Source organism: Thunnus thynnus, chromosome 3, assembly GCF_963924715.1.
Source record: "Thunnus thynnus chromosome 3, fThuThy2.1, whole genome shotgun sequence".
NCBI lineage: Eukaryota > Metazoa > Chordata > Actinopteri > Scombriformes > Scombridae > Thunnus > Thunnus thynnus.
The window spans coordinates 3257389-3285196 of record NC_089519.1 but is presented as its reverse complement, the minus strand read 5'-3'; the positions used below and the strand labels follow the sequence as shown (position 1 = coordinate 3285196).

The following is a 27808-nucleotide window of genomic DNA, read 5'->3' as shown; positions in this document are numbered from 1 at the left end:
TGTGTGTTTGTGTGTGTGTGTCTGTGTGTGTGTGTGTGCGTGTGTGTGTGTGTGTGTGTGTGTGTGTGTCTGTGTGTGTGTGTGCAGGAATGCAGAGCCTTGTCTGTACCTGCAACAGGAGCAGGGGTGTGGCACTGCTGATGTGTCCCAGGTGGAAATATGACACAAAAAAACATTACTGGCTGTAAAGTGAGGAAACAAATATAAAGAGGGTAAACCAACACCTGACACTGCTACACAGAGTATGTTCACATATTTATTAAGTTTTGTTTTAATGGTTTCATAGACGGATCAATAGGTTCAGTATCAGGTCAAGCATATAAAACACAGTGTGGTACAGCCTCTCACAGTGTCTTAGTGGTATGTTCTCTAGTATTGTATTTCTGTATCTCTTTAAAAAATGTAAAGACTTAATTATATTTACTTGATAGCAAAATATAAATGAAGAAAAAAAGACCACAACATATCCTAAACAAGAGGAAACATCTACCTGCACTTTCCACCAATGAGCTTTTCGTTTAATTTCCTACCATATATGGTCAGAGAAAGAAGGAGAAAGAGGAAAAGATTGCCAGAAAGAGTGCAGAGGGAGGAGGTGAAGGGAGGCGGGGTCTATTGTTGTGTTTTTGCTGCGGTGTAAAGTTCCTTTTCAAACCCTGTCATTACCCCGAGCCCCGGTCCTCCTGTAGTTTCAAATCTGTCACACATCAAAGATGAGCTGATAGAGACGTAGGTGCGGCATGTCGCAGCATGAATGAAATAGAGCAAAGACACACACACACACACACACACACACACACACACACACACACTGTGAACATTACTTGATTTGTGAGTACTACCATTTGACATGTTGATTAGGATAAAAAAGCTTTTCATATCCATTTTTCACCCTCCATCCATCCTGCTGCAGATACTAAAACCTGGTGTGTAATAACCTGAATTCAGCCGAGCCATCACTGCCCTCAACAAACTACCTCAATAACATCTTCAACCACTTCTAGTCCAACTGTCTCTCTTGTATACCGGTACACTGAATGTACCAAATATTAGAGGTATATCTTCCTGAAACAACCATTACAATAAACTTGAAACTTACAGATCCTCCTCCAAGCTGCCCACTTCTCTTATTTGTGATCAGTCTATATTTAAGAATATAAATCATGTGAGGGTTAATGGCTGTTGCCTGAATTTAAAGAAAAATGTCTATTTTTATTTTGCAAATTCAATTTATATCTGTCTGCTGTTATTGTGTTGTTTTACAGTGTTTCCATGCACATGCAGTGAAAAACTAATTTCACCTTGGCAGGTGGTAAAGTGTCTCTCCAGAGCTGTCTGTCTGTGTTTTTTATTCACACGTCATCCTGTTGGTTCATTTTTGCAGCCACAGGGCACAATCTGTTGTTGCACCACTTCAAATACTATAACTCAGCTTCCTGCAGCTCACTTCAGGTCAGTGAAACAGTCCCACACACACCTCATAATGGCCTTAAAGTAAGATGATCATAGTCTATTATTGCAGCATAACACACACACACACACACACACACACACACACACACACACACACACACACACACACCAACAGATACCAGATACTATAACACCCTCAACACCAGAAAGAAGCATCTGAAGTAACTTGACAGTTAGAAACTGCATGATCTGCTGTTGTGTAAGTTCCCAACTACGAGCAATAACAGAGTAGTCATGTAAAGTCATGTCATGCAGGTAATTGTGGTTAATTTCACTGAGGGGGGAGTGCAGAGGCCATAGCAGGAAGAGAGGGACAGGACTGTTGTATAAGGTCTGCATGAGGATTTATCCTGATGTGTTTCAGTTTACCTTCAGTGTTGTTGTTAGAAGCCTTAGAGTTATTTTAGATGACTGAGATACACTAAAACACATCATCTGGATACCATTTCTAAAATGTTTGTTTGTTCAAATCGTCTTCCATTCATCACATCTGCTGCCCCACCAGGATTCTTTCACAGTCATACAAGAATTATTTGAAACATAGTGACTGAAGTTTGAAAAGTCAGATCTGAAACAGGTTGTTGTGGAGGGATTTGTCATTTTCTCTCTCAAACTTTTCTCCTTTGTGTGGTGCAACATGAAGTCATGTGTCTCAGGTTAAGAGCTAACATTGAATGAATAGTGCACCCTGTTGTGGACAAAACTGGAAATTACAAGCTGAGGTGTGAAACCAAAGTCTTACTCACAAATCAGGAGTCGTATTCACAAAACCTCCTACAACTAAACGTTTCTCCTGACTGGCCGAGTTAGGAGAAACTCCTAAGAATAAGAGGCGTGTCAGTCAGGAGAAATTCAGTGATGATGAACTTTGTAAAGCACATTTTGAAGGCAAGTGAGTTAATAAATAAGGATCCAATGTATGAAAATATTAAAGTAAAACAATGACACCAGAGATGATGGTTTATATATATGAGAATGAATCATGTTTCCTTTTGTACCGTCCCTGTCATGAGAACTGCATTATGGGAATTGTAGGATCCATGATTTCATATTTATATTACATACATATATATTGAAACCGTCAAGAGGTAGATTTTGGTCTACAGAATTACTCCTAAGCCAAAAGAAAGACATGAGAAGCAAACAGTTCTTTTCTTTTGAGATAAAAATATTAAAAACTAGTTTGAAACAGACAGCAAATAAATGGAAAACGGTGCCATCTGGTGTTGTATTAGTCTGATGTGAGTGTCCCACTTTCTGCTTTTTAAATGAGTTTATGAAAAATAATTTTTAATTTTAATTTAGAAAAGAGTAATGTAGTATCTATTCAATTTCTAGACTGATTCTGTCTATACATTAGCAGTGTATCTCTCACAGTGAAATCATCCTTCAGTAGACTTCATGTACTATATCCAGTTCAGATGTTAAGACCGGAAGTATGAACACATTTAGCTGCCAACCAAACATAAAACCATTTGTACACTTCAGATAAATGATCATATAAACCTGATATTGACCTGAACTTGTGATATGAACAAAATATCTCTTACGACATCAAGAAATGAGCACATGAGGTTGTTTCCTTTGTGTATCAATTGTTATTTTTGTAAATAAAGAACATGAAGTAAGTCACTTAAATAAAGTGCTTTTATTTTTAATTTAAAAACAAAAACGTTTCATTGTACAATCATTTACAGTCCTAAACAAAATGCCTCTAAAAAAGGACACACAAAAAACATCAGCATGGAGCCCCTGAACATGGATGGATGAACAGTGGCAGCAGGTGGAGCAACCCTTTTCAAAGCTTTCTAGAGGAGTGCTTCAATCTTTCTCTCTCTGTCACTCCCCCATGTTCCTCCTTCGGGTCCTCGTCACTGTGTGAAATCTTAACATCATATTTAGTAGCGGATCAGAGGGACAGAGCGCCGGGGAGCTGTGGAGGAGAGAGCCGGGGGCAGAGCCGGAGCCTCTGGGGGAATAACACCCGGAGTCACACCGGATCCTGCTCTGATCCGGAGCCGTTTACCGGCGACAGGAGTTTTTCTGGGGTTTTAAAAAAAACAACTTTTAATCGATTTATCTTCACTTTTGCATTTCAACCTAACCGGAGCTGACACCAGAGTCACACACCCTCCTCAGCTGCTGTCATCAATAACAAACAACCGAAGTGTTGGTGACTTTATATCATTTTAAATCTACACTGTAAGTAGATATCTATGTGTTTAAACATGTCGCTGCTGTATTTATGCCTTTAGATGACGTTATTTTGAGTGTCGATGGAGCAGCTACAATGTTGGAAATCCATTTAGAAAATAATCATTTTAAAAGTTGTTTGCTTGTTGTCTTGTGGACAGATCTGACAAAGGATGAATTCAGACTTTTTACAAATCAACATCATGATGTAGTTACTTCAGCATCCTTTAGATTTGTTTATTATAATTAAAGCAGCAAAATCAAAGTTTATTTTGGGTTCATAACGCTTTAAGGTCTGTAGTTGTCGTCTGGGAAGTGTAATGCAAGTATCAGTAGTAAAAGTGATACTACTTTAGTGATAATGCAAGTATCAGTAGTAAAAGTGATACTACTTTAGTGATAATGCAAGTATCATTTGAAGGTACTTTTCATTCATGTAATCATAAAAATACAACAATAAAGTCATTAAAATGTCAGGACAGTCTGTAATCCAGTGAAACGTTTCATTTTGACCTGCAGAATAAACTGAATCAACAACATAAATTCACACACACATAAAAAATATTTACAAAACAAAAATAGTTCATGTGACTGTATCATGTGTATATTTAAGATGGCACATTGTCATTTTAGTCTGGTGAAGAGCAGTGGTGCTTAAAACGTCACCTTGGTGCAATAAATACGTGGACATTGGAGCCCTGCACTGTGTGAACCGTGAGCACCTGCCCTCTCTGGTTTGGACGTGCATGCATATTCCTGGTTGTTTTTCTCCCTCCCAAAAGTTAATGATCAACCCTGATTGTTTGGTGTTACAGCACTGTAACAAGATTAATCATGTACATTTACCGTTACCTCCCTTACAGTTACAAAAAGGCCCAAAACATATGGGCACCCCTGAGAGCTGGCATCAGATGAAGAGAAAAATGAAACCAAAAAACCTGAGATTCCCAAAATACATGTTGTTTTAGTAGTGAACTCTTGCATAGTGGTCCTAAAAGTTACATAAACCCTCACCAGGTCTGTGGGCCCAGTGAGCAGTCTCTGAATGAACTGAAGGCGGAAGGCAGCGCCCCTGCTGGCCAGATGGACCAGACCTTGTCCACCCTCCTCCTTAGGAAGAAACAGCATGCTCTGAGGTACCCAGTGCAACCTGTCCCAAAAAAAAAAATCAACCAAAACCCTTTGGATCTGTGATAAAAGAGAAGCTGGAGGATCAACGCAGGCCAACCGGTGCCACAGAGCAGAAGAGACCAGATTGTTAATCACAAGAACACGACCTCTGTAGGACATTTTAGGTAAAAGCCATTTCCATTTCATGAGCCGACCTTTGACCTTTTCTAAGACATTGTCCCAGTTTTTCTGTAAGAACATTTCATTGCCCAGGTATTTTAGCGCTCCTTTTTTCCAGACCAGACCTCCAGGTAACCTGAGTTGATCCACCAGCCGATCCCCCGCCATGACAGCCTCACTCTTCCCCCAGTTTACTTTAGCAGAGGATATGCAACCAAACAGATTAACAGTGTTCACTAACACATCAATATCTCTCTGTGTGCTAACCAGGACAATGACATCATCAGCGTATGCCGACAGTTTAAAAGAGGCATCACAGTCAGGAAAACAAACACCAGTCAAATCATTCCTCAGTTTGTGGAGCAGAGGCTCGATGGCCAGAGAATAGAGCATGCCGGACAGAGAGCAGCCCTGCCTGACCCCCCTCTGGACACTGAAAGGAGCACTCAGACCTCCATTGATTTTCAGAACACTCGCAATGTCACTATACAGAACCTCGATCTTGGCTATGAAACCAGGGTTGAACCCGAAAGCAGCTAAAGTTTGCCATAGATACTGGTGTTCAACCCGGTCAAAAGCCTTTTCCTGGTCTATTGAAATCAGACCAGTGTCTACAGCCAATGAGCTGGAGACCTCCAAAACATCCCGAATTAAAGTGACATTGTCACTTATCAGCCTGCCGGGCGCGCAGTATATCTGATCAGTGTGGATGACAGAAGCCATCACCTCTCTGAGTCTGCTGGCCAGGACCTTGGACAGTATCTTGTAGTCCGTGCAGAGCAGAGAAACAGGTCTCCAGTTCTTCAGCTCCTGCAGGTCTCCCTTCTTGGGAAGCAAAGTGATGACCGCCCTCCTGCAGCTCAGAGGCAGCCGTCCTCTCTCCAGGCTGCTTGTGACAACCTCCAACAGGTCTTCACCCAACACGGACCAGAAGGATTTATAGAAGTCAACAGGAAGACCGTCTATACCTGGAGCTCTTCCACTCTGTAAGTTCATCAGAGCAGTATACAGTTCATTAATGGATAACGGAGCCTCCAGCTTTGCATTGGCTGCAGCATCCACCTGAGGAAGCGGTGAAGAAGCTGCTGCACACATCTGGATTGTCTGTTAGTTCACTCTTATACAGATTTTTATAAAAACTGACTGCAAATTTCCTAATCTCAGAAGAATCTGAGATTGTAGAGCCGCTGCTGGATCGCAGAGAGTGAACAATCTTTCTCTGTCCATTTTTCCTCTCCAGACCAAAGAAGAAGTGAGAGGGGGCGTCCATCTGCGTGATGTTGAGGAACCGTGACCTGACCAGAGCTCCCTGTGCTGCGATGCCCAGCAGGTTGGCCAAAGCCGACTTTTTAGACTTGAGGGAATCTAAAAGCCCTCGATCTCCTGTAGAACCTGCTAAACTCTGCAGTTCTACCACCTGAGTCTCCAGGTCCCTCATAGATCTGGTTATGTCTCTAGTGACATTACGAGTGAACTGCTGACACAGCTGTTTAATCTGTGATTTCCCAAAACAGTAGGAAAACATAACAGGAAGAGAGAAAAACACGAGAACCTTCGTCTAAACATCATCATCAGCAATGATATGTGCTTTTACTTTAAGCAGCAGTTTCTTCAGACGATAAATTTCCTGATCTGTCAGAACATCATCTCCAAAGTTTCCTGATCTTTTTGTCAGAGGCTTCGCTAACTCTACAAACAGCTTCAGGTTTGCAAAGTGATCCTCTACTTTCACAAGCCTGGATCCCTTCGTTCCCTGCTGAAAACTCTTTATACCAGAAGGAGAGTAGCAGCTCTGCTGGTCCTCCTGGGTCAGTGACAAATCACTTTCTGACTCTGCTGCGGATTTTCCAGTTTTTGTCCCTTTAGTGACTTTGATGGCTTTTGCACTACTCTGGACAGGCTCTGAACTTTTCCTCTTTTGTGACAGTTTTAACAAATCATCATCAGACATGTCTTCGTCTTCAATGAGGTCCTCACACACTGACAGATTATCATTTACTTTTTCACTCTCTTTGTTATCAGTTTCAATGGTTGTGTTTTCTGAACTGCTCTGATGCTCATCCTTTCCCTGTCGCTGATCACTGCTCTCAGCTGGCTCCTCACCGCCAGAAGATGCAGGGGGGTCACCGCCGGCAGGAGGCCCACCGAGGCCCAGGTCCCCAGCAGGGGCAGCTGCTAATCCTTTCAGAGGTTGCTGGTAAGTAGTTATGTTCATGTGACACGAAGAATCTCCTGAGAGAGAGAGAGAGAGAGAGAGAGAGAGAGAGAGAGAGAGAGAGAGAGAGAGAGAGAGAGAGAGAGAGAGAGAGAGAGCGCTTTAAGATATTTGATATTGTCTTGTAGACTGTCAATACACGGACAATGAAATGAAGGTGAAACTAATCTTTTCAATTGTTTGCTTGGGACATTATAGTGTAATTACCTCAGGCTGTGCCATCTTCACATTCTTTATACGACCACATGACCACCTGGAAAAATGTTTAATATCAAAGTCTGGATTAATTCCGAGAGTTCAGATGAAAAGAGTGATAAAATAAATAGTTAGAAACTGCATTTCACAACATTTTAGAACTTTAGTATTCAAATATCACATTAAAATTATAAATTAATATCATGATCAGATATCATAGTGGTGAAGACTTGCTATACCAGTATATTTGATCACAAATAATGTAAGTCATAACTCATTACTGTTTATAAAAAGGGAAACTGAAGCTAAACAAATGTGTGTGAGGGCCTGTGTGTTTGTACTCACGTTGAGACCACCACCTGTGAATCAGCAGCGCCAACAGCAATCCTACGATCAGCAATCCAATAACCACCACAGAGGCGACTATTTTGGAGGATTGATCCGACCCTTTCTCTCGTTCCTGACCTGAATAAATCCAACAGAATAATAAAAATTGAATGCTCTAATACTTCAAGCCATGATTTAAAGGAGTAAATATGTAAGTATTTATTAAAACAAGGTATGCATGTGCTGGTGGGAAGTTCCCCCTGTTATACTTCAGCAAGATACATTCACTTTCTCTTTCATCCCCCAGAGGAGTTTGGACAAAAGTTGGCACGTGGACTCTGAGTGAACACATTACCCCTGCAGATAACAGTAGACTGTAAACAAGCAACGAGACGGCAGGCAGACAGTTTCATTATTGAACTGATGCTGCAACCGACAGTGACAGTGAACTGCAGTACAGATACTGATCAACTAATCAGAAAATGGCCTTTTACTGTACTGTATATATCAGCTGTGACAACTTATCAGTCAGTAACAGTACAGATAGGGTGGCTTTGAAGTTGCCAAGTGAACCAGTTAATGAGTCGTTCCACTAATGAGAATGAAAAGTGTAAAAACTAGTTTTCTTTATTGTTTTGAGGGTTTGAGGATGATGTCAGGTCAGATTTAGAGACATGTGGCAGCTTGGCTAGTCAGTGACTTGTGTATCAAAATAAATATAACAAATAAGATGGTTGCCTTTAATTATAGATAAAAGAAACTTTTGTCCACTACAACCTCCCATAGTGCCGACAAAAAACAAGCACCAAAGTTGACTTGTGGTTCAGGCTCCTCTTAGTTGAGCAATCCCATATTAAAGTGTGTTGATATAAGTGCGGTGTCATTCACATTGCTTCAAAATACTGAAGCTGAAATTATTTTAACGACATCCATGTTTCTGTGTGAAGCAGGACTGAGCCATTACTCTAGGTTTAAAAGACATCAAGTGTGGTGTTCAACAACAAATACCTTCAGATGTTGTTGTACCTGGTATTTCCAATGTGACCTCGTCCTCTTTGCCGCCACTGGAGTTGAACACTACGCAGGTGTACTTGGAGGAAATGGAATTTTTCAGCAAAGACAGCTTGCTAGACAGTTTAAACAGACCATCGTTTGTCAGCTCTGCCTCCATTTCACTGCTTGCTGTCCACTCCTTGTTGTGCTCATCGAACCAGCGAAGTTGACCTTCTGGGTATCCACCGACAGAGCTACAGGACAAGGTGACATCTTCTCTTCGAGTAATGTTCTCAGGGATGGAGCGTATTGTTGGTTTGTTGTATTTGGCTGCCAAGACAGAGATAGAAAGCTAACATGTTCATTAACCTGAATATTGCACCATGACGTCAATCAATACCAATAAAGTATCTCAATATAATTTATTGACCATGATTTTGGACTAGTAATAAGAAGTACAACCTGTGACAAGCAAGACAGATAATGAAGAAACTGGCTACTACAACGCCTATTTCTATTATTAGATTATTTGTCACAGTGAAACTGAGAGTAAAGACAAGACTCTGGGACAGAGCTGACACAGCTGAATGGAAATACCAGTCTGGTCAAAACTAGAATGAAAATGTTCATTAAAACAGAAACAACCATGGTTGAGCTTTGAAATTAGTTGGTATGGATTAGCTTTGACAATATATTTTTGACTTAAAATGGTCGTCTGTCTGTATCAAATAATTATCAAAATGTTTTAGTGGTCAGTCATGGCTGGAGGCTCTCACCTGTGACTCTGAGGCTGGTCTCTGTTTTCTCATCATCACCGCTGTCTGTAAACACCGAGCATTTATAATCTCCACTGTCCACCATCGTAGTGTTGGTGATGAGCAGGGATATGTTCATATTCCTGTCATTCCAGGACGACTCAGCAAACTTATAGCCAAGCTGCAATGTAGTTTCCCCTTTGTAAAAAACCAGTAAGGCATCCTCAGATCCCTTTTTCCTCCAAATGACCACCAGGATTTTTGGTTCTTTTATTTCTTCTGCGGGTTTGACAACACAGTCCAGCATTGACTGCTGGCCATACTGTCCCACGTTTCCAGTCTTGCATTCCACTTTTACAAAAGCTGTGGAGGAAAATACATTTTTAAAAATGGATGAGATGTGTGAAAGCTCCTCTGCTTTGAGCTCCTTGTTGCTGCTGTTCTCTGTCTGCAGGAGCAGGTTCCTGAGAGCACACTGATTAGCAGGATGGGACTCACCTGGACCCAGTGTGTCCCATGTATAAAACCAGAGAAGCTGCCAGTTCAGCAGACGTACCCCACCTATTTGTTATTTTTTGTTTGTTTTGAGTTCTTTGTTTTAAATAAATTGACTTTTGACTTCTGTGACAGATATTACATCAACAGCAAGCAGCAGTTAACACTTGAAATTCTCAAAATACATTCTCAGTTTATGGCAGAACTTACATTTTCCTACACTTCTTGCTCTGATAATGATGAAAAACAAGAAGAGGATACGAACGGAGGCCATGTTCATCCACCTGAAATGACAATTAAAGTAAACAGTTCTTTATGTGGGGATCATTAAAATGTAACACACACACATGTTTTTAACCCCCAAGAATCTATTTCTGAGTCAAAGTGCAGAGTGAAAAGAGTAGTCAAGTTCATTGTACAAGTGTGCCTGGGACACTTTTGGTATTTTTGTGACCAGAGGTTCATGGCATACCTGGGTGCACTTGGATATGACTCATTTAAAAGAAGATGATAGACTCAGTCATGGTCCCAGTGACCCAATAGTGAGGGTAATCCTGATGGAGAAGAAAAAAGAGACATTCAGTCTCCAACTGATCTGCAGAGCATAAACTCAGAAACTGTGTTGAATAAATTAATAACAATTACATCAATAATGCACAACAGCAAAGAGGTTTGTGTGGCTGTTGTTCAACAGCCTGACACTGGTTGCACAAGAATAATCAAGTTACCAGTGGATCTAGTGTGTGTGACGGTGGTTTGACAATGCACGCCACTCAATGTATGTAAAGTAAAACAAAGAAGCAAAATATAGATAAACAGGCTTTGTGTGACTTTTGGGAGGTTTGTTTGTCTCCACCAATGAAAATGATGAAAACAGAAAACAGGTGCGCTTTGAGTCGTACACTGTTGACATATTCTGAGCAGGCGAGCACCAGATGGAGCCAAATGTGGTCAATTTTGGCAGCATTAATTAATTAACCACCTGATTGCCAGTGATACCATCGTGGGCAGCTAACCTTGCCTGAAACAAGGACGACTTCCACTTATATCCTGATAAAAATAATGAAATAAAACATCAACATTCAGGGGAAAAAATGAAAGAATTTCATACAGTGTTCGTATTATTAATTATTATTAACTAAACTGATCACAGGACAACTGAGTTGCAGATCACCTCAGCTAAACTGTTCCTGAAGGGAAACTCTGCTCTGTGCACCTGCATGAAAATAGACTGTACTGACAGTATAATCCTGGCAAGGAAAAAAAACAGTTTCCCCCAAATTTCCCCCAAATTTTATATATATATAATATTGTCATACATTGGATCCTTATTTATTAACTCTTTGCCTCTTATTCTTAGGAGTTTCTCCCAACTCGGCCAGTCAGGAGAAACGTTTAGTCGTAGGAGGTTTTGTGAATACGACTCCTGATTTGTGAGTAAGACTTTGGTTTCACACCTCATCTTATAATTTCCAGTTTTGTCCACAACAGGGTGCACTATTCATTCAATGTTAGCTCTTAACCTGAGACACATAACTTCATGTTGCACCACACAAAGGAGAAAAGTTTGAGAGAGAAAATGACAAATCCCTCCACAACAACAGGCTGTTAAAAGTTACAAGTTGAACTATAGCTGGAGCAAAGTTAGCTTAGGAGCGCATTTGAAAGCAGCACTAATAGTAATTCCATGTTGCATTAAGTAACATATACAGCACATAAACCGCGACCATAAACCATAACACATTGTGAGCATGTGTGGATCAACGTATCTACAGTGTCTATAACACACCAGCTGTCGCTGCCATAGTTTATACACCACATGCAGCAACACGTAGCTTAACTTCATCTATAGTGTAACATAAACATGTCACATAAACATGTCACACTGCTAACAATGACATTCGTTAAACTCACCGCACACGCTCCTCTATGAAGTAGCCATGTTGTCCGTCTGGGGGAAAATATTTGACTCACAGACGGACCTCGGTTTTCCCAGGCAGTTGACCGACTTTCACTTTCATTACGACTCAACGACATGCGTGGCAGGCTCTGTTATTGAAAGCAGCCAAAATTAAAACACAATAGGGATCAATTGCTTTACAACTCAGAAAACACACAGCAAGCACAACTCATGGTCAAAACAGATTTTTAATGTTCTTTTCCACTTGTGCCATTTCTTGAATCCAAATTTCTGCAGTGACTTACATCCAGCAACAAGAATCGGTATAAGATGCAGACAGACGTGTCTTCTTGCATCATAAAACACTTTACTTTAAAATAGACACCACCAGGAAGGACGTTTCATGTACCTGAAATGCAGGTTTTCTTGAATGACAGCTGGCTGACACAGCAGCCACACACGTGACTCGATGATGACTTGACAAGACAGAAGCAGGGAGAAGGTGGTAGGGTTGAATTTGGTTTGAATAATGTCATGTTAAATGTACAAAAAGACCGTTCTATATATCCAGTGAGAAGGATTGTGAACAAATGTATAAGGACTAAAACATAAGGGCACTTTTCAAATCTAGGATGGGTTTACCAGAAACACCACTGTTTCTTAACAGGCCGACCACAGTCCATTGGCTGACAATGAAAAAAAAAAAACAAGTATATATACATATAATAATATACATATAATAATATTATATATATATATATATATATATATATATATATATATATATATATATATATATATATATATATATATATATATATATATATATATATATATATATATTTTATTTATTTACCATCAGTGTTGTTGTTAGAAGCCTTAGAGTTATTTTAGATGACTGAGACACTAAAACACATCATCTGGATACCATTTCTAAAATGTTCACATCTGCTGCCCCACCAGGATTCTTTCACAGTCATACAACAATTATTGAAAACATAGTGACTGAAGTTTGAAAAGTCAGATCTGAAACAGGTTGTTGTGGAGGGATTTGTCATTTTCTCTCTCAAACTTTTCTCCTTTGTGTGGTGCAACATGAAGTCATGTGTCTCAGGTTAAGAGCTAACATTGAATGAATAGTGCACCCTGTTGTGGACAAAACTGGAAATTACAAGCTGAGGTGTGAAACCAAAGTCTTACTCACAAATCAGGAGTCGTATTCACAAAACCTCCTACGACTAAACGTTTCTCCTGACTGGCCGAGTTAGGAGAAACTCCTAAGAATAAGAGGCGTGTCAGTCAGGAGAAATTCAGTGATAATGAACTTTGTAAAGCACATTTTGAAGGCAAGTGAGTTAATAAATAAGGATCCAATGTATGAAAATATCAAAGCAAGACAATGACACCAGAGATGATGGTTTATATATATGAGAATGAATCATGTTTCCTTTTGTACCGTCCCTGTCATGAGAACTGCATTATGGGAATTGTAGGATCCAGTGTTTTTGGAGTTTGACCAATACTAAGGACTAAAAGTCACAAATGGTTAAGAAGAATAAGTTGTGTTGTTAATTTTTGTCAGGACTTTACTGTTTGTTCTTACAGCTCAACTGTCGCACAGACATAACAAGATCAGCATGCAGGAACTCTTACACCTGCTCACAGTGATGCTGGAGGATGTTGTGTGTGTACATGTCTGTAAATGTATCCACTTGTCATTTAGTGAAAAGACATGACTCAGGATTATATATACTGGACTGATAGCTTTATTGATCCACTGATACACGCTGCAAATGACATCAAACATTGTAGTTACTAAGCTGCAGAAATGCATTTGTCCACTTTAAGATAATTGCATTTATAAAATTATAAAGGATATAGAATGACAGATCAATCAATCAGATTTCAATCATGCTGAGAACTTCATTTGATTAGTGAGATTTCATTGATGAGCACACCAGAAGATGTGAACTTGCAAAAGTAAGTGTTGTCTAATTCTACTTCATGTTGATGTTATTTACTGTTTAAATTTAACTTCAACTCAGAAAAAAACACTGGATCCTACAATTCCCATAATGCAGTTCTCATGACAGGGACGGTACAAAAGGAAACATGATTCATTCTCATATATATAAACCATCATCTCTGGTGTCATTGTCTTGCTTTGATATTTTCATACATTGGATCCTTATTTATTAACTCACTTGCCTTCAAAATGTGCTTTACAAAGTTCATCATCACTGAATTTCTCCAGACTGACACGCCTCTTATTCTTAGGAGTTTCTCCTAACTCGGCCAGTCAGGAGAAACGTTTAGTCGTAGGAGGTTTTGTGAATACGACTCCTGATTTGTGAGTAAGACTTTGGTTTCACACCTCAGCTTGTAATTTCCAGTTTTGTCCACAACAGGGTGCACTATTCATTCAATGTTAGCTCTTAACCTGAGACACATGACTTCATGTTGCACCACACAACGGAGAAAAGTTTGAGAGAGAAAATGACAAATCCCTCCACAACAACCTGTTTCAGATCTGACTCTGACAAACTTCAGTCATTATGTTTTCAATAATTCTTGTATGACTGTGAAAGAATCCTGGTGGGGCAGCAGATGTGATGGATGGAGAAGATTTGAACAAACAAACATTTTAGAAATGGTTACCAGATGATGTGTTTTAGTGTATCTCGGTCATCTAAAATAACTCTAAGGCTTCTAACAACAACACTGAAGGTAAATAAATAAATAAATGTACGAATATATTATGAGAATTTAAGAACAATGTGATGCTCGTGCATTAGTACGATATGTAAGGAAAAACAGAAGAGCAACTCTTCCTCAGGTGACTGAGAATGACAATGCATGACGTGATCAGACTGTGTCAGCAATCACATAAAGAGATATTATAGTAGGTTGCAGTGCATAAACCCCTCATTACAAAGATAAATGTACATTTGAGAGTTCAGTGGTGTTAAAACCACAGGCACTGGTCCACAGAGATGTTTAAAAAAGTGATATGGTCAGATGAGTCATCCTTCAATATATTCTTGACAAGTGGACGAGTGCACGTGTGGCGTTCACCAAGACAACGGTACAGGTCTGAATGCTGGACCCCTACAGTGAGGGGATCCGGCGGCTCTGTTATGCTTTGGGGGGCGTTTTACTGGCATGGTTTGGGTCCACTTGTCCTCTTAGAGGGAAGGGTCACTGCTAACCAATACAAAGTCGTTCTGAGTGATCACCTTTATCCTATGATGAAGCATTTTTATCCTGATGGGAATAGTCTCTTCCAGTACGACAACGCCCCAGTTCACAGGACACGAGGGGTCACTGAATGGTTTGATAAGTATGAAAATGACTTGAATCACATGCTATGGTGTTACGGTGCCTTGTGTGTGTATGTGTGTAGTCATTTTCTTTAGCGTCTGGGTTGTAACAGCTCACTAAGGGAAAGGGTGCCACTGAGGTCCATCCAGAAGTAGCAGAGAAGTGTGTGAAGGCTACCTGTGTTCTCCATAACCTCCTGTGGAGGACAACTTGGACAACTGCAGAGAGGGGGAGCATCCCGGTTGGTGAGGTGGAGCCACTGCCAGGTCTGGAAAGACTTGCTGCCAACAACTCAGCGAGAGGTCGTCAGGGTTAGGAAGGTCTTCACATCCTGTTTCTCTGCAGGGGGAAGTGTCCCATGGCAAGACACCATGTAGTGCACAAACACACCCAAAACGGCTCTTTTAAGAGCCACCCACACATTACTATTGAGCAAAATTCCTGCAATATTACTATATTGCATATCAGCACCAAACTAAATATATGCCTGTGTTTGTGCATGCTAGGTCATCAATTCGTATTCATATCACAGAGAACATTGTGTCTGCTTTTATTTTTATCTATGATATATTATTATTGTGAGGTAATAGAGCTTTAATTTGGCCTGTCTACACCGCATTATAACACAATAACATAAAAAAACAGACATCACTGTGATATACTGACTTTATCAAGCAAGTCTGTGTCACATTCAACAGCAATATGCAATTATTATTATTATTATAACAAATGGCTAAAACGACCACCACTTCAGATAAATGATCATATAAACCTGATATTGACCTGAACTTGTGATATGAACAAAATATCTCTTACAACATCAAGAAATGCACATGAGGTTGTTTCCTTTGTGTATCAACTGTTATTTTTGTAAATAAAGAACATGAAGTTAGTCACTTAAATAAAGTGCTTTTATTCTTAATTTAAAAACAAAAACATTTCATTGTGCAACCATTCACAGTCCTCAACAAAATGCCTCTAAAAAAGGACACACAAAACCATCAGCATGGAGCCCCTGAACATGGATGGATGAACAGTGGCAGCAGAGACAGACTCAGAGGAGGCCAGAAGTGTGTGTGTATGAGAAATTTAAAAAAAAAAAAAAAAAAAAAAAAAAAAGAATAACGTAAGGTCTGGTTCATTCCCAGCAAAGACTGACGCCCTGATAACCTATTCTGCTGGTTCCCAACTGACAACAACAGAGCTGGATTCATAAATAAGTTTATGCATCTTCCTTCTGCTGGGGCGACCTCTGCAGGACAGGAACCAGACTTTTGAGGAGACCTCCTCTGAGGGGGGGAGGTGGAGCAGGTGGAGCAACCCTTTTCAAAGCTTTCTAGAGGAGTGCTTCTATCTTTCTCTCTCTGTCACTCCCCCATGTTCCTCTTTCGGGTCCTCGTCACTGTGTGAAATCTTAACATCGTATTTAGTAGCGGATCAGAGGGACAGAGCGCCGGGGAGCTGTGGAGGAGAGAGCCGGGGGCAGAGCCGGAGCCTCTGGAGGAATAACACCCGGAGTCACACCGGATCCTGCTCTGCTCCGGAGCCGTTTACCGGCGGCAGGAGTTTTTTGGGTTTTTTTAAACTTTTGAATCGATTAATCTTCACTTTTGCATCTCAACCTAACCGGAGCTGACACCAGAGTCACACACCCTCCTCAGCTGCTGTCATCAATAACAAACAACCGAAGTGTTGGTGACTTTATATCATTTTAAATCTACACTGTAAGTAGATATCTATGTGTTTAAACATGTCGCTGCTGTATTTATGCCTTTAGATGACGTTATTTTGAGTGTCGATGGAGCAGCTACAATGTTGGAAATCCATTTAGAAAATAAACATTTTAAAGTTGTTTGCTTGTTGTCTTGTGGACAGATCTGACAAAGGATGAATTCAGACTTTTTACAAATCAACATCATGATGTAGTTACTTCGGCCTCCTTTAGATTTGTTTATTATAATTAAAGCAGCAAAATCAGAGTTTATTTTGGGTTCATAACGCTTTAAGGTCTGTAGTTGTCGTCTGGAAAGTGTAATGCAAGTATCAGTAGTAAAAGTGATACTACTTTAGTGATAATGCAAGTATCATTTGATCATGATGCATTATCACAGCATTTTAATATTGTATCTGGTTGAAGTGGATCCATTTTTAGCTATTTTATATACTATTGTGTATCTTTAAAAATGCGTCATATTTTATAAGATCACCATATCTATGCAATTTACAATATTTCCCTATTAAATGTACTAGAAGTGTAGTGTAGAATTAAAAAACTGAAAAACTATTTATTCTATGTATTTACACTTATTTGAGTTGCTACCATTAAGACAAGACCATGCGTTGTTTGTTTATTTGTTTGTTTTAGAAGAAAAAGGAAAACAGACCTTTTACATTAACAGTGTAGACGTTGCATCAGGCTTCACCTTCGGGAAACTTTCTGTACACACAGCTTTAGACACCAGAGTCATTGGTGGTCAGGTTGCTGATGGTGATGGTGTGGTTCTCCAGAGATCCTTTTGTCTGAATCCTGTCTTTGTATCTTATGCCTGGGGTGATTTTGTCCATGGAGTTTGGATTATAGGATGATAGTAAAGCACGTTCTCCCTGTTCTTAACACTTCAATACAGATACATCCCAACAAAATCTTGGATGTTGTTGAGACATCCTGCAGAGGAACACTTCAAGGTGATGTTCTCACCAGACTCTCTGCACATTGCAATGTTCTCTGTTGTAGAAGAGATAAGCTGTCTGATTAGAGGGTCTTAGAAAATGAGATGCTGTGTGTGAACCTGTTGGATCCTCTGTTGATCAGCACCCGACTATTTAAAGACATCTGATGGCAATCAAGCACAGAACGAATCTGATGAAGCAACGTGTGAAACGTGTAGTTCACTCCTTTTGTTTTTTAATGTAATCTGTTAATAAAATAGTGTCAATACTACTATCCTGGTGTGCGCTGGAATACTTTTTTGCATCAGCCGGCACTCAGGAGAGACACACTGCTGTGCACGGGGTATCTTCAGTTTTCTGCAATATTCATCTTAAATCTGGATCAAAATAATCTGATATCATAAAATCTGATGATGACGTCCATGTTTGAAAGTATCACAGTTAATCCATTAATCATTAATCTGTTAACAAAAAGCTTAATTATGTTAAATAACTTGCGTTAGCATTGAGAGCAGAAATCCAAAAGTGAAATTTAAAAAAAATCAAATGTATGCAATACTTTTGAAGCTTTTTAGGGTTTTATGCACAGATGAGACAAAGAAAGTGAAGTGTGAAGAGAAAGAAAGGGGAACAAGAAAGAATCTAATCACCCAACAAAACAATGATGGTACTGAAAGATCCTGGGTGGTGACACACTTCCATGTTAACAAATGAGCTAATCAGGAAGAAGAAATGGAAACCAGCCTTAATGAAGCCAAGAGAGCAGCAGCTGAGGTTCAAATCTCAAAATCCAGAGATGTTCATGTGTAGCAATAGTCCACAAGAAAAGTCACATTGTTTTCATCATTTCATCTGAAATATGATCCACACGAGTTTGCAGCAAAAATAATAAAATAAAATAATTCACAAAGTTCTCATTTCTTTATTCAAATTTTGTTTTAATCACATCGACTTAAAGAAACCAAAAAACCTGAGATCCCCAAAATACATCTTATTTTAGTAGTGAACTCTTGCATACCGGTCCTAAAAGTTACATAAACCCTGTTTCACAGATCACAGTTAGAGGAACACTACACACGTACACAACTTCCAGCCCCTTTAGCTTTCTGCTAATCCTTTCAGAGGCCGCTGGTAAGTAGTTATGTTCATGTGACACGAAGAATCTCCTGAGAGAGAGAGAGAGAGAGAGCGCTTTAAGATATTTGATATTGTCTTGTAGACTGTCAATACACGGACAATGAAATGAAGGTGAAACTAATCTTTTCAATTGTTTGCTTGGGACATTATAGTGTAATTACCTCAGGCTGTGCCATGTTCGCGTTCTTTATATGACCACATGACCACCTGGAAAAAGATTTAATATCAAAGTCTGGATTAAATCTCCGAGAGTTCAGATGAAAAGAGTGATAAAATAAAATCTGAATAGTTAGACTCAGTAAGTCAAATAGCATAGACATACCTTGCTCAGCATTGAATTCACATGTAGGAACCTTTCGATGGTGACCTGGAACAAATTAAAGATTTAAAATGGGTTAAATTAGGTGTAAAACCATCACCATCTGCTGAGATCAAGACATGCGAACAAAGACGGTTAACCAATGGGGAGTTGTCTTTGCTTGCAGATGTCCAAAGCATGAGTCAGGTTATACTATGATTCAAATGCTGGTGATTAGTAACCAAGCCTAGTTTCCCACAAGCCCTGGAAAAATACTAAATACTGGATGTCTAGTGTAGTACATATCACCTGTACATCTTTAGAGTGACATATTGGATGTTAGCCCTTCATGCATGAGTTAGAAAAGAACAAAAACAGAGATAACAGTATGTCCAAAGACGGACGTACTCATTAGGGGTGTTGCAGAGAAACCCTTCACAATATTTTAGAACTTTAGTATTCAAATATCACATTAAAAATATAAATTAATATCATGATCAAATATCATAGTGGTGAAGACTTGCTATACCAGTATATTTGATCACAAATAATGTAAGTCATAACTCATTACTGTTTTTAAAAAGGGAAACTGAAGCTAAACAAATGTGTGTTTGTACTCACGTTGAGACCGCCTTCTGTAAATCAGCAGCGCCAACAGCGATCCTACGATCAGCAATCCAATGATCAGCAATCTGATGACCACCACAGGGGTGACTATTTTGGAGGTTTGATCTAAAGGAGTAAATATGTAAGTGTTTATTAAAACAAGGTATGCATGTGCTGGTGGGAAGTTCCCCCTGTTATACTTCAGCAAGATACATTCACTTTCTCTTTCATCCCCCAGAGGAGTTTGGACAAAAGTTGGCACGTGGACTCTGAGTGAACACATTAACCCTGCAGATAACAGTAGACTGTAAACAAGCAAAGAGACGGCAGGCAGACAGTTTCATTATTGAACTGCTGCTGCAACTGACAGTGACAGTGAACTGCAGTGCAGATACTGATCACCTAATCAGAAAATGGCCTTTTACTGTACTGTATATATCAGCTGTGACAACTTATCAGTCAGTAACAGTACAGATAGGGTGGCTGTGAAGTTGCCAAGTGAACCAGTTAATGAATTGTTCCACTAATGAGAATGAAAAGTGTAAAAACTAGTTTTCTTTATTGTTTTGAGGGTTTGAGGATGATGTCGGGTCAGATTTAGAGACATGTGGCAGCCTGGCTAGTCAGTGACTTGTGTATCAAAATAATTACAACAAGTAAGATGGTTGCCTTTAATTATTGATAAAAGAAACTTTTGTCCACTACAACCTCCCATAGTGCCGACAAAAAACAAGCACCAAAGTTGACTTGTGGTTCAGGCTCCTCTTAGTTGAGCAATCCCAAATTAAAGTGTGTTGATATAAGTGCGGTGTCATTCACATTGCTTCAAAATACTGAAGCTGAAATTATTTTAATGACATCCATGTTTCTGTGTGAAGAAGGACTGAGCCATTACTTTAGGTTTAAAAGATATCAAGTGTGGTGTTCAACAACAAATACCTTCAGATGTTGTTGTACCTGGTATTTCCAATGTGACCTCGTCCTCTTTGCCGCCACTGGAGTTGAACACTACGCAGGTGTACTTGGAGAAAATGGAATTTTTCAGCAAAGTCAGCTTGCTAGACAGTTTAAACAGACCATCGTTTGTCAGCTCTGCCTCCATTTTACTGCTTGCTGTCCAATCCTGGTTGTGCTCATCAAACCAGCGAAGTTGACCTTCTGGGTATCCACCGACAGAGCTACAGGACAAGGTGACATCTTCTCTTCGAGTAATGTTCACAGGGATGGAGCGTATTGTTGGTTTGTTGTATTTGGCTGCCAAGACAGAGATAGAAAGCTGACATGTTCATTAACCTGAATATTGCACCATGACGTCAATCAATACCAATAAAGTATCTCAATATAATTTATTGACCATGATTTTGGACTAGTAATATGAAGTACAACCTGTGACAAGCAAGACAGATAATGAAGAAACTGGCTACTGCAACGGCTATTTCTATTATTGGATTATTTGTCACAGTGAAACTGAAAGTAAAGACAAGACTCTGGGACAGAGCTGACACAGCTGAAGGGAAGTACCAGTCTGGTCAAAACCAGAATGAAAATGTTCATCAAAACAGAAACAACCATGGTTGAGCTTTGAAATTAGTTTTTAACAGATTAGCTTTGACAATATATTTTTGACTTAAAATGGTCGTCTGTCTGTATCAAATAATTATCAAAATGTTTTAGTGGTCAGTCATGGCTGGAGGCTCTCACCTGTGACTCCGAGGCTGGTCTCTGTGATATCATCACCACCGTCTGTCATCACCGAGCATTTATAATCTCCACTGTTCACCATCGTAGTGTTGGTGATGAGCAGGGATATGTTCATATTCCTGTCGTTCCAGGATGACTCAGCAAACCTATAGCCAGGCTGCCCTGTAGTTTCCCCTTTGTGAAAAACCAGTAAGGTTTCATCTAAGGCATCCTCAGATCCCTTTTTCTTCCAAGCGACCACCGTGATTTTTGGGTCTTTTATTTCTTCTGTGGTTGTGACAACACAGTCCAGCATTGACTGCTGGCCATACTGTCCCACGTTTCCAGTCTTGCATTCCACTTTTACAAAAGCTGTGGAGGAAAATACATTTTTAAAAATGGATGAGATGTGTGAAAGCTCCTCTGCTTTGAGCTCCTTGTTGCTGCTGTTCTCTGTCTGCAGGAGCAGGTTCCTGAGAGCACACTGATTAGCAGGATGGGACTCACCTGGACCCAGTGTGTCCCATGTATAAAACCAGAGAAGCTGCCAGTTCAGCAGACGTACCCCACCTATTTGTTATTTTTTGTTTGTTTTGAGTTCTTTGTTTTAAATAAATTGACTTTTGACTTCTGTGACAGATATTACATCAACAGCAAGCAGCAGTTAACACTTGAAATTCTCAAAATACATTCTCAGTTTATGGCAGAACTTACTTTTTCCTTCACTTTGTGCTCTGATAACGATGAAAAACAAGAAGAGGATACCAACGGAAGCCATGTTCATTCACCTGAAATGACAATTAAAGTAAACAGTTCTTTATGTGGGGATCATTAAAATGTAATACACACACATGTTTTTAACCCCCAAGAATCTATTTCTGAGTCAAAGTGCAGAGTGAAAAGAGGAGTCAAGTTCATTGTACAAGTGTGTCTGGGACACTTTTGGTATTTTTGTGACCAGAGTTTCATGGCATACCTGGGTGCACTTGGATATGACTCATTTAAAAGAAGATGATAGACTCAGTCATGGTCCCAGTGACCCAATAGTGAGGGTAATCCTGATGGAGAAGAAAAAAGAGACATTCAGTCTCCAACTGATCTGCAGAGCATAAACTCAGAAACTGTGTTGAATAAATTAATAACAATTACATCAATAATGCACAACAGCAAAGAGGTTTGTGTGGCTGTTGTTCAACGGCCTGACACTGGTTGCACAAGAATAATCAAGTTACCAGTGGATCTAGTGTGCGTGACGGTGGTTTGACAATGCACGCCACTCAATGTATGTAAAGTAAAACAAAGAAGCAAAATATAGATAAACAGGCTTTGTGTGACTTTTGGGAGGTTTGTTTGTCTCCACCAATGAAAATGATGAAAACAGAAAACAGGTCTTTCAGAGGCTGTAGCGGACTCAGATTTAAAGCTACTGGTATCTGGTGTGATGATGTTAGTCTCCATAGTTGTTCATTGTAATGAGGCCATTCTTTTAAACTTGACCTCACTGCATAAAATGACCTACTGTGACCTCTAGGATAATCACAGCCTCATGAAACTTTACAACCACAAACTAGAGACAGAGGGCATTCAGAGGATCTATGGCTTTCCAAGATATAGTGACAATAAGGGGGTTTCTGAGCAATTTCAAGAACAGAAGTGCTCACCATCCAATCGCTGAAAAATGCAATTCTTACAGAAATCTCCAAATGTCAAAGGTTTTTGACATCAAATCACAGCATGAATTTTTCTATGTTGTTCCTCAAGGAACTGGTCAAAATTGGTCAAAAACTGTTAAATCTTGAACCAAATCTGTGTATCAAATGGTATCAACCCAAAAATGGCAACCTCCAGGGCTGAAAAATGAAGCCAATGCAGACTAGAGGCTGATTTCAAAAGTGAGTCAATCTTTATAAACCCCCATGTTAAAATGTCCAACTTTACAGCAGAAATACATGTTTACAGCCTGGTAAAAAAAACAGTTTTGGTCTCTATAGCTAATTTCGTCTTTCATGACAGCTGTGGGGGGGGGGTCGCTAGCTGCCAGTTGGCTTATTTCAGCAATCAGGCTTCATTCAGCTCGCCTCAGCTCCACCTCTTTGCCCATTTTCGATCAGACCCCATAGGTGGAGACACGCACTGCCAAGATGGCGACGACTGAAGCCACCACCCACTTTGAGCTTCAAAACCGCTCTTCAGAAACCACTGGGTGACGTCACGGTGGCTACGTCCATATTTTTTACAGTCTATTGTTAACCTTTCCTGCTTCAGCGTCCAGACGGGACGTGGTCGGGAGCACAGGGGAGACTTTGTTTACTACTCCAGGGCTGAAGTCACCGCTAACTTCAGGGTGAACTCCCTCCACTTTATCAACAGGTAGCAAGCAAGGAATTGGGAACTCAGCTTCAATCTTGAGGAGTTGCAGCCATACTGTGTCTCCACGAAATGGTGATGTTATTGATATTCTTATGCAAATATTTTAACATTAACAATTTGTATTTTTATATTCTAGAGGAAGAGGAAGCACTGTCAATAACAGCCGCCGCCCTATGATGTCAACGTCAAACAGTCCTGCAAGTGAATTACAAGTGAATTACAGAACTGCTTACTGTAGAAAATTTAGGCCGAATCAAGTCACCAGGATTAAAACAAGGACTGTAGTGTGTACACATTAAAAAGCATTACTTAAAATTTTTTTTTTGGCTATAATCTAAAACTCTTTCATGAAATAAAGAGACAGCTAATGATCCATGGTATGTGTTTTTCTAAACAGTCCAAAGCTGGACAGAGAAAAATATATATGTTACTGAGAAACACTCATTCTCCAATGACCACAGTGAACATGAATGTAAATAGAGTCTAAATAGAATCTGTTTCTACTTGGATTTTAAAATATGAGCCAGAAACCATGAGTGGGATGTAGTTATGTATTATTTCAGGGAAGTTGGTGATGTTTATACTGTTCCAGACCATGAAGTTGCACAATAACTTAAATGCATACATAAAGTGGTAAATATTCTCTAATGAGTCTAAATATATGCACGTTTGCTTCTGCAATCTGGCTCATTGTTTCTGCAAGTTTCACATGTTGTAAATGGCGGTCAAACATGTTTAACAGGCTGTGTTTATTAGTGTTTGTTTTGTACTTGAAAGACTCTTAACCCCGCACATTACACTGACACAGTCACACTGAGAGAGGAAGTCCACTAAAAAGATAATATTCATATCACTTGAAGAGTTAAAAGAACAAAGAGTCACAGCAAGTCAATGACGCTTCCTGAGCTTAAATCTTTAAGGATGATCTGCTCACTCTGTCTCTCTGCTCCTGCAATGACATCTCGGCTTGTTTTCTGATTTTATTTGCATACATATTCGCGTAACTTTTATCTGGCTACACCTCTTTATCCATGCACACCTCACACCACTACTGCAACTCTATATTGTCTTTTTGTAGTTAGCTGGCCCACTTTTACCCTTTTTCATTTTGACCTTATTCACATTTGTAATCTCCCTCCTTTTGTCTGAACCTTGAGTCAGTTCACCACACAGTAATTAACAACAATCTCCTGACGTCTTGAACTGGAGTCATTTACTTCACAGCTTCTACAGCCACATGACAGTTCCTTCATCATTGAGATTTTTAAGTTAGTAACGTATTTGCTCAGTTCAAATATTCATGCTTTGCACTATTTAAGAGCTTACAGGCTGAGATGAGACGTAAAAAAACAAACAATGCAGCCATACTATGTCTGCACTAAATGGTGATGTTATTGATATTCTTATGCAAATATTTTAACATTAACAATTTGTATTTTTATATTCTAGAGGAAGAGGAAGCACTGTCAGTAACAGCCACCGCCCTATGATGTCTACCAGTCGTGCAAGTGAATTACAAGTGAATTACAAGTGAATTACAAGTGAATTAGTTAAAGTTACAAGTTGAACTATAGCTGGAGCAAAGTTAGCTTAGGAGCGCATTTGAAAGCAGCCCTAATAGTAATTCCATGTTGCATTAAATAACATATACAGCACATAAACTGCGACCATAAACCATAATTAATTCCATTGTGAGCATGTGTGGGTCAACGTATCTACAGTGTCTATAACACACCAGCTGTCGCTGCCACAGTTTATGCACCACATGTAGCAACACGTAGCTTAACTTCATCTATAGTGTAACATAAACATGTCACATAAACATGTCACACTGCTAATAGTAACATCCGTTAAACTCACCGCACACGCTCCTCTATGAAGTGGCCGTGTTGCCTGCCTGGGGTGGGGGGGTGTGACTTCCATCCAGCAACAAGAATCGGTATAAGATGCAGACAGTGAAAAGACATGACTCAGGATTATATATACTGGACTGATAGCTTTATTGATCCACTGATACACGCTGCAAATGACATCAAACATTGTAGTTACTCTGCTGCAGAAATGCATTTGTCCACTTTAAGATAATTGCATTTATAAAATTATAAAAGGATTTAAAATGACACAGATATCAATCAATCAGATTGTAATCATGCTGAGAACTTCATTTGATTGGCATTGATTAATGTATTTCTGTGTTTCCAGGTAGTGTTGGTATGACTGTTGTTAGCAGGAGGACTGAGCTTTAGTAACATCACTGACTGGCTCCCAGTGTCCGGGTGAGATTTTCATACACTCTACATATGTGATTGGTGTTAACAGGCTTTTTACACAGCACTACCCCTCTCATATCCACACATCAGTCTATTAGGATTTCTAAACCTTTTGGAGTTTGTTCATAAGAGGTCAAACAGCGAGTTAAACCTCTAACTGACCCCAAACATACAGTAAGTATGACTTTATCAACTCCACACATATCTGGAAAAGAGAGGGGTTATCACTTCAACACTTTCCTCTATATGGGGTTTTTAGCTATTTTATATACTATTGTGTATCTTTAAAAATGCATCATATGTTATAAGATCACCATATCTATGCAATTTACAATATTTCCCTATTAAATGTACTAGAAGTGTAGTGTAGAAATAAAAAACTGAAAAAGTATTTATTCTATGTATTTATACTTATGTGAGTTACTACCATTAAGAGAAGACCATGCGTTGTTTGTTTATTTGTTTGTTTTAGAAGAAAAAGGAAAAACAGACCTTTTACATTAACAGTGTGGACGTTGCATCGGGCTTCACCTTCGGGTAACTTTCTGTACACACAGCTGTAGACACCAGAGTCATTGGTGGTCAGGTTGCTGATGGTGATGGTGTGGTTCTCCAGAGATCCTTTTGTCTGAATCCTGTCTTTGTATCTTATGCCCGGGGTGATTTTGTCCATGGAGTTTGGATTATAGGATGATAGTAAATCACGTTCTCCCTGCTCTTAACACTTCAATACAGATACATCCCAACAAAATCTTGGATGTTGTTGAGACATCCTGCAGAGGAACACTTCAAGGTGATGTTCTCACCAGACTCTCTGCACTTTGCAATGTTCTCTGTTGTAGAAGAGATAAGCTGTCTGATTAGAGGGTCTTAGAAAATGAGATGCTGTGTGTGAACCTGTTGGATCCTCTGTTGATCAGCACTCGACTATTTAAAGACATCTGATGGCAATCAAGCACAGAACGAATCTGATGAAGCAATGTGTGAAACATGTAGTTCATTCCTTTTGTTTTTTAATGTAATCTGTTAATAAAATAGTGTCAATACTACTATCCTGGTGTGTGCTGGAATACTTTTTTGATTCACTGTATTTGCATCAGCTGGCACTCAGGAGAGACACACTGCTGTGCACGGGGTATCTTCAGTTTTCTGCAATATTTATCTTAAATCTGGATCAAAATAATCTGATATCATAAAATCTGATGATGACGTCCATGTTTGAAAGTATCACAGTTAATCCATTAATCATTAATCTGTTAACAAAACACTTAATAATGTTAAATAACTTGCGTTAGCATTGAGAGCAGAAATCCAAAAGTGAAATTTAAAAAAAATCAAATGTATGCAATACTTTTGAAGCTTTTTAGGGTTTTATGCACAGATGAGACAAAGAAAGTGAAGTGTGAAGAGAAAGAAAGGGGAACAAGAAAGAATCTAATCACCCAACAAAACAATGATGGTACTGAAAGATCCTGGGTGGTGACACACTTCCATGTTAACAAATGAGCTAATCAGGAAGAAGAAATGGAAACCAGGCTTAATGAAGCCAAGAGAGCAGCAGCTGAGGTTCAAATCTCAAAATCCAGAGATGTTCATGTGTAGCAATAGTCCACAAGAAAA

The 27808-nt window shown here is 39.5% G+C and overlaps 2 protein-coding genes across 9 annotated transcripts in view; both read right to left on the bottom strand.

Annotated features, from left to right (window-relative positions):
- Positions 1-3522: 3522 nt before the first annotated feature.
- LOC137175116 (CD276 antigen homolog) lies at positions 3523-25824 on the bottom strand. Of its 6 annotated transcripts, none has more exons than XM_067580820.1 (8): positions 25779-25818; positions 22525-22606; positions 22263-22336; positions 21570-21920; positions 8702-9016; positions 7712-7831; positions 7379-7424; positions 3523-7188 (listed from the first exon to the last, which is right to left on the bottom strand). In XM_067580820.1, the coding sequence occupies exons 3-7, from the start codon at positions 22330-22332 to the stop codon at positions 7405-7407; spliced, it is 876 nt and encodes a 291-aa protein (XP_067436921.1). In that variant the 5' UTR covers positions 22333-22336; positions 22525-22606; positions 25779-25818; the 3' UTR covers positions 3523-7188; positions 7379-7404. The 6 variants fall into 6 exon arrangements, with proteins under 6 accessions (XP_067436921.1, XP_067436928.1, XP_067436916.1 ...); XM_067580827.1 differs by lacking the exons at positions 21570-21920; positions 22263-22336; positions 22525-22606; positions 25779-25818 and adding exons at positions 9463-9804; positions 10147-10220; positions 10409-10490; positions 11851-11960; XM_067580815.1 differs by lacking the exon at positions 22525-22606 and having other exon boundaries at positions 25779-25824.
- LOC137175088 (CD276 antigen homolog) overlaps positions 3523-27808 on the bottom strand; it is a 35793-nt gene continuing 11507 nt past the window's right edge. For 2 of the 3 annotated variants that reach the window (XR_010925565.1, XR_010925563.1), the window contains 3 exons: positions 19126-19331; positions 18798-18993; positions 3523-4604 (listed from right to left, as the gene is read on the bottom strand). The gene's annotated coding sequence lies outside the window, so the exon portion shown is untranslated. The remainder of the gene's footprint in view (positions 4605-18797; positions 18994-19125; positions 19332-27808) is intronic. The other variant, XR_010925570.1, reaches the window with a different exon arrangement.